Source organism: Pimephales promelas, chromosome 6 (genome assembly GCF_988280905.1).
Source record: "Pimephales promelas chromosome 6, fPimPro1.hap1.1, whole genome shotgun sequence".
NCBI classification, from domain to species: domain Eukaryota; kingdom Metazoa; phylum Chordata; class Actinopteri; order Cypriniformes; family Leuciscidae; genus Pimephales; species Pimephales promelas.
Window position 1 is genome coordinate 37,715,823 of NC_142774.1, and position 13,508 is coordinate 37,729,330.

A 13,508-nucleotide genomic window follows, 5' to 3' on the forward strand; every position below is an offset into this window, starting at 1 on the left:
CGACATGTTTGACCTTCACTTTCGCTGGCTGTGTTTGCTGCACGCTGACAGCATATAATCAGTGGAGCGTTTGTGTCCTGGCAGTCGTATGAGTACAGTCAATGTTTAATTTATACCAACAGCCTGAGTAACGTTGGCACTAGTAGCTTTGCGCCATAGCTCTCAGCTCTCTTTTTTTGTCAGATCGCTGTTTTCTAATGGGGTCTGACAGTCCTTATCAAGTCTGTTTAAACCTTAATTCACCCAGGCACCAAGACAAAGGGCTAAATTCTTCTCCAGCCTAATTGAATTAGTCCTTTAACTGAGAAGCGCAGTGTGATTGGAATAAAATGTAGGCCTATTCTTCATATACACATTTTTCAGGTGTCAACAATCACCATGAGATTGAGCTCCTGCCTCTTGGTAAAACCAAAACAAGCTCTTTGGAAATGCTTGGATGTCGTCAGTCGGGCGCTAAGGGTGCGTTTTCAAAGCGGGAGAAGAATCTGGAAGCTTCAGAGCTCTTAATGCAGCGGGACAGCCTTTACAAACCCTATTGGCAGAGAAACAGCAGAATCATTGAGAGCTGTCAGGTATCTGGCAGGCAGCTGGCAGCGGTTACGGGACATTATTGTCACATTTGGCAGTGTTTACAAGCCTGCCAAGTTAGAAATAGAGTTCAGCGTCTCCTCTTATCTTGCTCCTCGCTACAGCTTTATTATAAACAAGCCTGCCTTGGTTGAGAGGGTTTACTATGGTACTCTGCTTTAGACTCGAATTTACCGCCCTCGGTGAATTCATACCTCACTCAGAGCATAATTCAATCGTGTTGTTTCAGGACTGTCACATGATTACTAAAAGAGCACTTTGACTATGACTAAAGCATTAGATTTGTGTTTTTTGCATGGTGACCATGATTTAACTGTGGTGTATTTGTAGTCAGGCCACGGATAAAACCAGAGATGTCTCCACATTACCATGGTTAGCTGCATATAACAATGGTTTCTGGGTTTTTTTTATTACTTGTTATGAAAAACACTATTAATATTTAGACATTTAGAAATAACTAACCATGGTAGTACTATGGCACAATGATGGTATCATATACTGTAATATGGTTCTTTGATATATGCATAACAAGGCCACATGCTAATTTGGTACTTTTTGTTAGATATTTTTACTTTAAATCTACAACATTTGCACACAATTCCATAGTAAAATCACAAAAAAGAGAAAACAAGATATTTTGTGAAAAAAAAAATATAAACAAAAATTTTCTATACAAAAAAAAATATATATTTTTCTATACAACCACTTATATTTATCAGTGGTTGTATAGAACTATTCAAATCTGTAATAAAATAATACATAATAAAACAAATAATAATTCAATTAAAACTTTCAGAAAAGTTTTTTTTTTTACTTAATTTTTTATTCCTAACTAAAAGGTCGCCTGCTACAAAATGCGGCAAAAAAAAGAATAAAAAAAAATCAATCACAAATTGCTCTTGAAATCAGATTTTCATTTATCGTGCATGAGGAAAAGGTTATTTTTTTAGAACTGTCAAATGATTAATCGCGATTAATCGCATCCAAAATAAAAGTTTGTTTTTACATAATATATGTGGGTGCACTGTGTATGATTATTTTATACATATATAAATACACACATGCATGTATATTTAAGAAGAAAAAAATATTTTTATATAAAATATTTATATTTATATGTAATATAAATTATATATAAATCTATATACAGTATACATGAAAATATGTCCTAAATATATAAAAGCATGCGTGTATATATATATATATATATATATATATATATATATATATATATATATATATATATATATTATAATAATTATACACAGTGCACCCACATATATTATGTAAACACAAACTTTTATTTTGGATGTGATTAATTGTTTGACAGCCCTAGTTTATTAGTTGTATAGCTATTATTATAGGTAACCATTAAAAAAAAAACATTTACAAAACATTTATTACTTGAAATAAAATAAACAATAACTAGAAAAAAAATATTGGCCTTTATATATATATTTTTTTTCAGTTGATGCTTATTTAATTATAATGAAGTAATAAATCATGAATAAATATTTTTAAATGTTAATGAAATAAAAACTGTATATAAAACTTTTTTTTTAAATGAATACAATAAAATCGATCATTGTGATCAAACGGTATTTTGAGCCCAGAAAAACGCAACCATTCGAAAATGAGTTTAAAAATTTGTGCTCGGTCCATGCAAGTTTTTCGTCTCCATGTATTACAAAATGCAAAATGTGAAAGCAGACTTCATGCGCATGCGCATTACGTGTTCAATCTATAAACTTTATGCGTCAGAGAAACAAGCATGCAGCCATATAATTCTGTGATTAAACTTATTCTGTAGCCTATATTTCTATGGCATCCTAGTCGAAGAGTAATTATGGTGAAGTGGGTTTACTTACTGTAGAGTTAGCAAAAGTTATCATGAGCATTGTAATGTTTGAACCAAATGGCGGCCAGTAGACCGAGCAGTTCATTCATTCATTCATTCATTAATCCGTAAAGACCGGGAGACTGAACACAACAATCGAAGTGCTAAAAACGGGCGGGGCTACAAAGGATTTATATGGACGTTTCCACCTCAGAGTGAAACATGAATAAATAAAGTTTAAAAGTTTAGTAAGAAAAAACGTGACGCTTCGAGACTTTGAGGTGGAAACGTGAGGCTGAGGCTTCCAGTTGATGTATTGAACACGAGCTGTGAAAACAGGAACAAATACATTTTTGACAGTGTTTCCGACTCTATCTCAGCCGGTCGATGAAGCTTTCAGCTCTTTCTCCAAACTCTCAATAGTCCTTGAAAGAGACACCAGAAAGTCAAGAGTGTCAGTGGCGAGCTAAATAGACATCTCATTAGACACACTAATGCATTCTTTTGTGTTGTGCTGCAAATCAAAAAGCCCCCAAAATATTTCCAATTATTGGAAATGTGTCAAGCTGACCAGTTGTAATTAACACTTAATCATCATGGCTGGATTCAGAAGAAAGCTCCTCATTAGTCAACACCCGTCTCCAGAGATCCTTCTGCTCATGAGAGACACACTTCACACAGAGCTTTCATTCAAGTCAGCCTCCATTTGACTAAAGAAAATATGCATTACTTTTATGGTAATTTTTAAATTCCCTGAACTTTTCTGTACTTATGGTTTATTATTCGGACAATTCACATTAACAAACAGTTACAATAATAATATTTGTCGATATTGCACAAATAATGTTTTTTTTTTTGTTCTTTTTCCTCGCTAATATAGTACAGATCATAAAATGCACATTTGCATACGTACACACTAACTATAAAAGCATTCATTTGTCTTTTGTCCCACTAGACGAAGTGCTGTTTTCTTTCTGTCTTCTGCTCCTCTCTTTCTCTCGGGCCATGCATAATGCAAGATAGTCTTTCCATTCCACTTCCTCCTGCCATGCCTGTAAAAATAGACCCATGCGGACCACACCGTTCCTGCTTCGCTATTTTATCATGCATACTCCTGTCCTCCACACCGCAACCAATCACATCAGAGCTGTACGTCAACTTCATGACAGATGTGTTTTGTAAATGTGTGATGATAAGGTGTCTGGTGAGCTGTGGCTGCTAAATTGTCACATGGAGGAATTGATGTCCGTCTGTTTCCATGGTTCACATTTAGTGGGTATTTTTCAGAGAAATGTTTATCCATGTCAAGATAAATCTCATGATTGAATAGATATGTAAGCATAGAACATCTATTTGGGAAGCAGCGACAAGGAATATTCAAGATTCAAGGCGTTTATCGTCACCGCTATGAAAAGTGATATTGGCAAGCAGAACGATTCGAGATCTTTTCTTAGTTCTGGGGCGCCACATTAAAGGGATGACAATTCTGTCATCATTAACTCACCTTTATGTTGTTCAAAACCTCCAGACAGTTGACGGTAGCCATCAATGATCATTCGAAGCCATTCTTCAAAATATCTTTTGTGTTTGGTTTAGATTTGGAACAACATAAGGGTGAGTAAATTATGACAGAATGATTTTGGGGGAACTATCCCTTTAAACAACCAGCATGAACTACTAGGCTATTAAAACTGAAAGGAGTTATCAAGTTAAAGGAGTAGTTCACTTTTAAAAAATACTTTTGCTGATAATTTAAACTGTTTAAACTGTCTTCAGTCGAAAAGAAATGAAGGTTTTTGATGAAAACATTCCAGGATTTTTCTCCATATAATGGACTTCAATGGGAACCAAGCAGTTCAAAAGACAGTTTCAGTGCAAACTGTTCAAAGGGCTTTAAGCGATTCCAGACGATGAATAAGGGTCTTATCAAGCGAAACGATCGCTCATTAAAAAATATAAATAACAAAGTTTAAGTTTTATAAGCTCAAATGGTCGCCTTGCTCTGTTCTGTGATGCGCGTTGAGTCAACTCGTTCATTTCATTCGTTAAATGAATCAAATGACACAAAAAAAGATTTGTTCATTTTGATAAATGAGTTCGAACAGGAGAGTCACGAATGCGCATCACAGAACAGAGCAAAACGTGTAAATAAAGACTGAGAGTCAATGTTCAGAAATGATACTATGCTGTATAGCTGTGTTTTCCTGTGTGTTTGCTGTCAAACTCAAAAATTAGTTTATTTTTAATTATTAAAAAATGCCATTATTTTATATGAAAAAGTTAATAATTGTATTTTATTAAGAAAATATTTTGGTTTGACTTGTATATTTTTTATTAGATCAGATAGCATTTTAAGCTGTCATATGGTGATGTTACAATGTGCCCCTCACATGTTACAATGTACCCCACCTATGGGGCATGTTGTCACATTTCACTTCCATTCTTTCAGGGTAAATCAAGAAAAAAGTATACACTGTATTCATAAAACAAAACCACATAATTGTACTAGACATGTGGGAAATGAATGTGGGAAAAATTAAACATTCTAAACCCTAAGTAGATTTGCACAAACTGAGAAAGTCAAAAAGCGTTACGTTGTGCCCCGCTCTCCCCTACCAAAGTACATAGAATTTTAGTGCCATGGTATTACCGCAGGCTTTAGTAAAAGTTTAGTATATGATACTGTCATAGTACTCATTTACAAGGCATCCATAAATATAGTAATACCACAGTGCCTTCTGGTCTTTTAAGGTTAACACATTGTACAATTACGATAAGATCTAGTTTGACTTTAACCACCAGGCATTTAAAAAGAAATTTGCACTTTGAGCTGAAGTTGAACAATTTAAGTGATTTTTAAAATATACATTTGATTCCTCCTCAATATCTTGATTTTCAATAACTTCATTTCTCATTTCCTCAGGGGAAGATGCCATATCCACATTCTTCTCGTGACCAAAATGATTCGCATGGAGTCTTTCAAAGGCACTATGAGATTTTTTTAACTCCCTCAAGGTCAATAACTCAATATGTCCGTGTGTCTGTGCATGCGCATCTGTGCGTGCACATTTGTGAGATATTTAAGTGCACGGAATGACAAGACAAAAAAATTTGTCCATTATTGTGAATCTGTGCTCACACATCTGATGCATCAATACCAATGATTGCATTTACCATAGCATTTTGTAAAAAAAAAGAAAAGAGTAACCTTCCTGATTTATTATTATATATCGGATGAGTTTATCACATCCCATGGGAGCGTACACACCAGCTGTTACAGCAGGGTCACCCCCACTCACTTTACACACACACACAAGTTGTTTTTTTAATCTTTTATGGGTACTACTTTCCATAGAAATAATGATTTGTACACTATATTCGATCCCCTTGCACTAACACTACTCTTAAATCTATCTACCCATTATAGAAAACTTTATACATTTTCCAAAAATATCACTTTGTATGATTTATAATGCATGGGGATCAAAAAAAAAATGTCCCCAAAAGGACAAGGATTTCAGATATCGCCATCTTTGTGGGGGTATTTTGGCCCCGTAATGTAGGGTTTGCCAGGTCCAAACACACAAAAAGTGCATGGTCCATGTCACACTAAAAGCACAAGGGTTTATGGGTAGTGTCAGCAAAGCACTACTGAACAGATAAAACAGCTGAAATAGGTTTCTAAGGGACCCTGAAAATACTGCCTCATTGAACAGAGGCGGTGGGCCTGGAGTTCACACAACCGGCCATCAAGGCCCGTGCGATTCCTTTCTAGCACCCGCATCGACACACTCTTTCATGCAGCATCTCTCCCAGATGTGGATGAGGGTGCTTTACAGTGGAAGGTGATAATTAGCATCTATTTTCATTCTTCTAACGGACTGCCATGTTGTCAGACCGACTGGAATCTGACATTATTGTGCATCTTTTGTGCTGTGTATTATAACACGGTTCTGGGGTCTCTACACATAATACACATATCAGATTAGCTGGACATTTGACAGTCTCTAATGATGTTTTGGTAGGAGACCCTCTGAAAGTAAACCCTAAATGTGGTCTGCCATCTGCTGTTCACAAATAGACATGCATGCATTATTTTGAGAGATATGGTATGAATTTTAGTTTCTTTAAACTGATTACAGATCTGAAAGAATAAGGTTCATGCTGCATTTTCTTTTAAATGTTGTTTTGTTTTCATGAATAATTTAGCATGGCTGCTGTATGCTTAATTGCTGCCAGGAATGGATACTAGTTACAAGATAACACGTTAGAACTATTTGTCACAGACCATAATGCAGATGCAAGTATCATATTTGGTGCATTTAATATTTAAATGGTCTATTGTTGATTTATTGATATAACAAGATTGTATAGGCTCATGTTCACAGAAAACAAAACATGTCAGTGGTCACAACTGTGGGAAAACAAAAAAATGCCATGCGTTGATTTGTTTGATTAATCAAAAACTTGGATAACAAAATTTGCCTCACAATTGCCTGTTACTTAATTTTTTATATTATTAGGCTAACATTCTTTTGGGTCTTTAATCCTTTAGCTGTCACCCCCTTTTTGAGAATGGGGTTAAAGGGATAGTTCACTTTGAAATTATTTTTTGATAACTTTTAGCTTACCTCAAGGACATCCAAGATGTAGGTGTCTTTGTTTCCACAGTATTTCCAATTTTGACATTTTTCGGTCAAACCGTTGTTGTCTGTCAGTCATAATATAATGCAGGTTCCACCTCAAAGAGCATGCAGAGAGAAGTCCAAATTAAACATGATTTACTGACTCGTGAATGTAAGTACACACTGATAAGACACGAAACGAGCGGTTTGTGTGAGAAAACGAACAGTATTTATATAGTTTTTTACCTCTGTCTGACTCTGAATCAGATGTCCAACTGAACCGTCTCCAGACGTTACGCCGGAAGTGGTCACGCGTTGTTTACACGGAGATTTAAATGGTTGTAATTCAAGAATGCTTTGGAATATATATCCAAGTTTGGTCTTGTTTTTGCTGAAAACACTTTAGAAAATGAAAGTATGATCAAATATAGCCTACTGTACTACATATTTTTTATTTTATATAAAATACATATTTTACAAAGTATTTTTTACTCTAAAATAAAATTACCATAATATCAAAGCCATAAATCTAACCAAGTTATATTCCAAATTTGAAGCTGATGTCACAAAAATTGAAGTTCCCATGAGATTTTGTTTAGGCGTAATACCAAAAATAGCCACTGGGTGCCATTGAATTCCATTGAATTTAATTGTATATATTCTGCCATAACAAATTAATAAATTTCTGTCCAAATATCAATTCTGTCACAAAATTTGGCCTTTCTGACAACATGTTTAGTCAAGATTAGAAAAGGTTTTGATCATAAATTATTAAATATAATAATGGGGAATAAAAGGGGAGGAGCCTGATAAAATAATTTAGAGTACCGTTTCTATGAATTCTGAGTTCATAAGCTTTCATAAATTTTCAAATGTTATGATAACTACTAAAATATGTGATATAATAAAAAGCGATAAAAAATATTATATTTTAGAGGATAATATATATATATATATAAATTTTTTAGTGAAAAATACTACATTATATGTTTTATAATGAACTTTTAGAATAAAAACAGAAGTTTCAATGATTAAAAGTGGGTGCATCGACTTTTTGTGACAAAGATCAGACCTCCAGTTATGATGCAGATTTTTTTGAGGTGCACTCTTGTCATAAATTCATCAATTACTCTTCCTAAATAATTTGTAACACAAAACAGAAGTCTTAGACCTTTCCAACGATATATAATTTGTCATAATTATATTAGGATTTAATAGAAATATAGTGAAGTAAGTTAGGCGTTTTTTTTTCCACACTGTCACTGTTTTGCCTTACATAGAAATGTTATCATAGCTAGGAAACGGCTGACGGGATTTTCCAAATAAATAAATAAAATAAAATTCATGTAAATAAAATGCATAACATTTTTATATGGTTCATACTTTGGTTTCAGTTTGACTAAAATGACTGCATTTTACTGAAACCTTTACTAAACATGCAATCAAAAACTCAAAATGCAAAGCAACAAAAACACAAAATGAAGACTCGGAGTCATTTTCCGTGAGACGAACAGCTTTATACAATCATCTTTGCTGAAACAAAACAGAAAAACCCATGTGGAGCTCTGAAAGCTGTTATCCAATCAACAGTCACCAATTTCAGAGCCCGTGAACGGTGCGAAATTGAAGTTGTGCAGAAAGTCAAAAGAAGCAGCAGCTTTCTTGTAATGAACACCAGCAGATCTCAGTCGGAAGCGTCTGGGCTTTAGAAAGACAGGGTACGTTTAGAGAGTGTTCACACTTGGTTGAATTAAAACAAACTCTGCTGTGATTGCTCTGTTAATGCGATTCATAAATGTGTGAAATCGGACCAAAGACGTGCTACCCTAATCATATGATCTATCTATGTTTCCCATCACAGTTCATTACAGGCATCAGAACCGTTTCTCCTCACAGCAGATCTTTGTTTGTGTGTGTGACGGAGGAGTTCCCGTACGTCTGTTAAAGATCACTTCATCTGGAAAGCATCTGCTGTTTACTAATATCTGATAGACGGAGTAGTTCACTTTTTAAAAACTTTTGCTGATAATTTACTCACCCCCATGTCATCCAAGATGTCCATGTCTTTCTTTCTTCAGTAGAAAAGAAATTAAGGATTTTGATGGAAACATTCCAGGATTTTCTCCATATAATGGACTTCAATGGGAACCAAACGGTTCAAGGTCCAAAAGACAAGTTCGTTGAATGAACCAATTGACACGAAAAAAGATTCGTTCATTTTGATGAACGAGTTCGAACAGAAGAGTAACGAACGCGCATCACAGAACAGAGCAAGGCGAGCATTATATGGAGAAAAATCCTGTAATGTTTTCATTAAAAACCTTAATTTCTTTTCGACTGAAGAAAGAAAGACATGGACATCTTGGATGACAAGGGGGTGAGTAAATTATCAGCACGTTTTTTTAAAAAGTGAACTACTCTTTTAATCTTTTCATACATATTAGACAAATCAGCAATGCATTTTCCTCTTCATACAACAACAAAAAGCATAAATGTGCTTATAACTCGTTTTAAACAGCCAGTGTAAAACAGCATTGTAAAAAAAACTACTCTATCTAAAAAGTTAAATTAGGAGGAAAAATTGGGTGATTAAAAAGATATGCCTTTTAATATTATTTTAAATACATTTTATCTTTTTTTTTTTTAAATCAAATAAAACATGGACAAAAGAGTGGTTGGGACAGTCTACAGCAGCCCTAAACCTTTGGTACATTCAGCACAAATATCAGCACGGCACTGCAAAAGCCTTAATACAAAGAACAAAGGTCTATCTGGTTTGTATTAATGACCTAGCCAGCCAAAATAGAGTCGACAAAGAGGATATGCTTGTATTTTTCTTCGGGTTGCCATTCCAAAATGTGATGGACCTCATGGCATTAGTTTTCCCTGGAAGCGATATTAATTCCTCACACAAAATTCAGATTACAAAACATTCAGAACTAGAGTACAATCCAGCGTTCCTCAGCCACGGCAGTGTTTCATAAAAGGCTGGGTTGAGTTAACGCGAACGGAAAGGTCTGGAATGTATTGATATGGGTTTTTTGTGGGCTCGATAATCCATCTTCAAATCATACAAGAAAACACGGTCACACTTGAGAACAGAGTAAAAAAAGGGGGGGAAAACATTTAAGAAAGACATTCAAGTCCTCTATATGAGGATATGGAAATACGGATCACAATGCAAATAGGGTCCGTTTTAATTTCACGTCGACTTATTTCGTGGGTATATGTGACCATTCTCTCTCTTTCAAAATCTGAGGACAACAGAAAGGCCAGAGTTGGACTAGAAGGTCATAAAATCATCTTCTATTGTTCATTTTTTATCATTTGCACATAGTGCTCACATTCATGACGATGTAGTGCGTCTGATAGTGCACTTTAGTGTGACATGCCCTTTGAAAAACGCCGCGTGTGAGAGTATATGCACAACCAAATTCTGGACAGAAAACATATGAGACTGACTCGTGTATAAATATGACAAAAAAACATTTCGATTCAATATACGAGGCGGCGCTGTCGTGCGTGATCTGAGACGTCTGAAAAAGCACACGACAATATTTGTTCATTTACGCTGCATTTTGATGCTTCGTAGAAAGTCTTTTTACAGATAAAAAGAGTGAGAATATCAAAGTCCTTTGGGTTTGTTTTCATTTTAATCCGTTAGGAAGTAACTCAGCTTTGCGTTTTGTCTGGTCACGTCCTCCTCAATGCATCCAGAGCCAACAGATGAAGAAGAAAAAAGTCGCGTTTGCGTCTGAGAAACATTCAGAGAACACGTGATTGATTGTTTTCTGTTCGGCTCATTTCCGAGGAAGTATGTTTAAGAGATGCGGTGTACAAAATATACGTCTAAGTGCTTCTGGTTTCTTCCTTTGCTGTTCTAGACGCGTTGAGGAAATGGATTTGATCAGCTCAAAGTGCAAAGGTCAACATTCACTCCAAACCGAAAGTGCTGGTCTCCTCCACTGCCGTCAGCATCTTCTCGTACAGCATGGAGAAGGAGGGATACGGGGGGAGATCCAGACGATTGAAACATGTGTGAGCCCTACAAAGACAAGTAAAGACATTTTCTCACCATATACATTTCCATCCACACAATTTTTAAGTGACTGTATTATGAATTGCCAGATTGTGCCATCTTGTGGATCACATTAGCAATGACATCTGTGGCAAAAAAAAAAAAAAAGATTTTTTTTTTTTACAAATGTGCCAGTATTGGACTTCATCCACTAACTTTGATTTATCTGGGTAGATTGTTGTAAATTGTACACTGTAAAACAATTCTAACCTACTTTTCTGCTTTGAATTGGCTATTAATGTACGAATTTAACAAAAAAATATTTACAGTAATATTTATATTTAATTTTAGTAGAAGCTTAATAATTTGTTTTGAGTTTTAATATATAACATTGGACACATCAGGCTTTTATTTATTGTTTTTTTTTTTTTTTTAAATACAAAGATTTTGTTCAGTGATCAGCATATTAGAATGATTTCTGAAGGATCATGTGACACTGAAGACTGGAGTAATGATGCTGAAAATTCATTTTTACATCACAGGAATAAATTACATTTTAAGATGTATTCAAATAGAAAGTAGTCATTTTAAATCATAACAATATTTTACAATATTATTGTTTATTTTTTATTAAATAAATGCTGCCTTGGTTAGCATAAGAGACTTCTTTCAAAAATATTTTTTAAAAAATCTTTATTGATTATATTTTATTATACATGTATAAAACGCTATATTTAAAAAAAAAAGACTACTCTAAATATATCTTAGTAAAATAAATATATTTATTTTATTTTTTATAGTGGGCATAATATATAACGAAATGCATTACAATGATGACTGAAGTTAAACAAATTAATTTAGTGAAGTTTAATGAGTTTATAGACTTTAACTCATTAAAGACCTTTAATCTGACAGACGGACTAGATATGATTTCATGGGGTCTTGAAATGCATTTCAAACCTTCATATAATTATTACATGATTAACTAAATGTATTTTTCCATGTACATTTCTGAAATGCACTTTCTTTAAAACTGCTTTGAAACAATATGTATTGTAAAAAGCGCTATACAAAAATTTTTTTAGGGCTGTCAAACGATTAATTGCGATTAATCGCATCCAAAATAAAAGTTTGTGTTTACATAATATATGCGGGTGCACTGTGTGTGTATATAAATACACACACATGCTTGTAAGAAATATTTTCATGTATATACTGTATATAGATTTATATATAATTTATATTGTATATAAATATTTTATATATAAATAATATTTTTTTCTTAAATATACATGCATGCATGTGTGTGTATTTATATTTATACAAAATAATTATACACAGTGCACCCACATATATTATGTAAACACAAACTTTTTATTTTTGTATGCGATTAATCGTTTCACAGCCCTACACATTTTAATTGAATTGAATTGAATATACAGGATCTTGTGTGAAAGAAAGAAACATCACCTGGGCAGAGACGTGATTTTCCCCCATTTCTCTACACAGAAGCGTCGCGGTCCGTTGCTGCCCCTAAGGGAGGCAAAGCCTTCGTACGGGATACTGGACGTCCCGGTCACGAACTGAGACAACAGAGACATTTCAGCCACGGGACTGAGTACACACAATTGTACACCGTTTTATAAAAAGAGCTCGCATTTCTCTTTCAACACTCACCTGGAGCAGTCTGAGTCTCTGCTCATTGTTGAATCGCTCCACTGCCGCCCAGAACCAGCGAATCACGATGTGGTTGTCATGGTAACCTGGAGGAAAACCCAATAAACTTGTTCCAATAAACTCAAAATGTGACCAGTGTGGATGAAAGCCCACAGTCTACCCATGCGGATAAAATGTCACCCATAAATCAGAAACTTCACATCTTGATAGCATGATCTGCCTATGTTTTACCACAGGTTTAGACACTGGTAATATCATAAATGTAGTAATCATATATTACTGCTGTAGTGAACCTGTCAGCCTGTTGTTACCTCCTCTGTACTCGGTGTTGTTCCTCCAGTCTCCCAGATCAATCTCTGCAGTTCCTGCGATCACCAGCTCCAGCTCGCGCGCGTCGAACACCGACACCAGCCGCGCATCCACAACCTGCAGCAAACACATCCGTCATACAGGTCAGAACACACCTGCTTTATCACATACGTTCTTCTGAAACACTGTCATTGGGTCTAAATACTTCTAAAAATCCTTCTAAATATAAAAGAATAACAGAATCTATGACTATAGAACTATAATGATAACCGCACAGTGAAGCAATATCGCTTGAATCACTATCAGAATGATTGATAAATGATAAAAATGTTGACAGCCAATCAGAATCCATCCTGCCTTAAAGAGATGGAGCATTATTATGACTAAACTTAGAATAAACACAATGATATCTGATGAGGATGTGTTATAGTTATTCTTGGTGTGCACAGTTTCA

The 13,508-nt window shown here is 34.7% G+C and overlaps 1 protein-coding gene across 2 annotated transcripts in view; it reads right to left on the reverse strand.

Moving 5' to 3' along the window:
* Nucleotides 1–8,545: 8,545 nt before the first annotated feature.
* hecw2b (HECT, C2 and WW domain containing E3 ubiquitin protein ligase 2b) overlaps nt 8,546–13,508 on the reverse strand; it is a 57,003-nt gene continuing 52,040 nt past the window's right edge. For both annotated transcript variants that reach the window (XM_039648338.2, XM_089132538.1), the window contains exons 27-30: nt 13,057–13,171; nt 12,746–12,831; nt 12,539–12,651; nt 8,546–11,095 (exon numbers count right to left, since the gene is read on the reverse strand). In XM_039648338.2, coding sequence (XP_039504272.2) covers nt 10,984–11,095; nt 12,539–12,651; nt 12,746–12,831; nt 13,057–13,171 — 426 coding nt within the window. In that variant the 3' untranslated portion in view covers nt 8,546–10,983. The remainder of the gene's footprint in view (nt 11,096–12,538; nt 12,652–12,745; nt 12,832–13,056; nt 13,172–13,508) is intronic.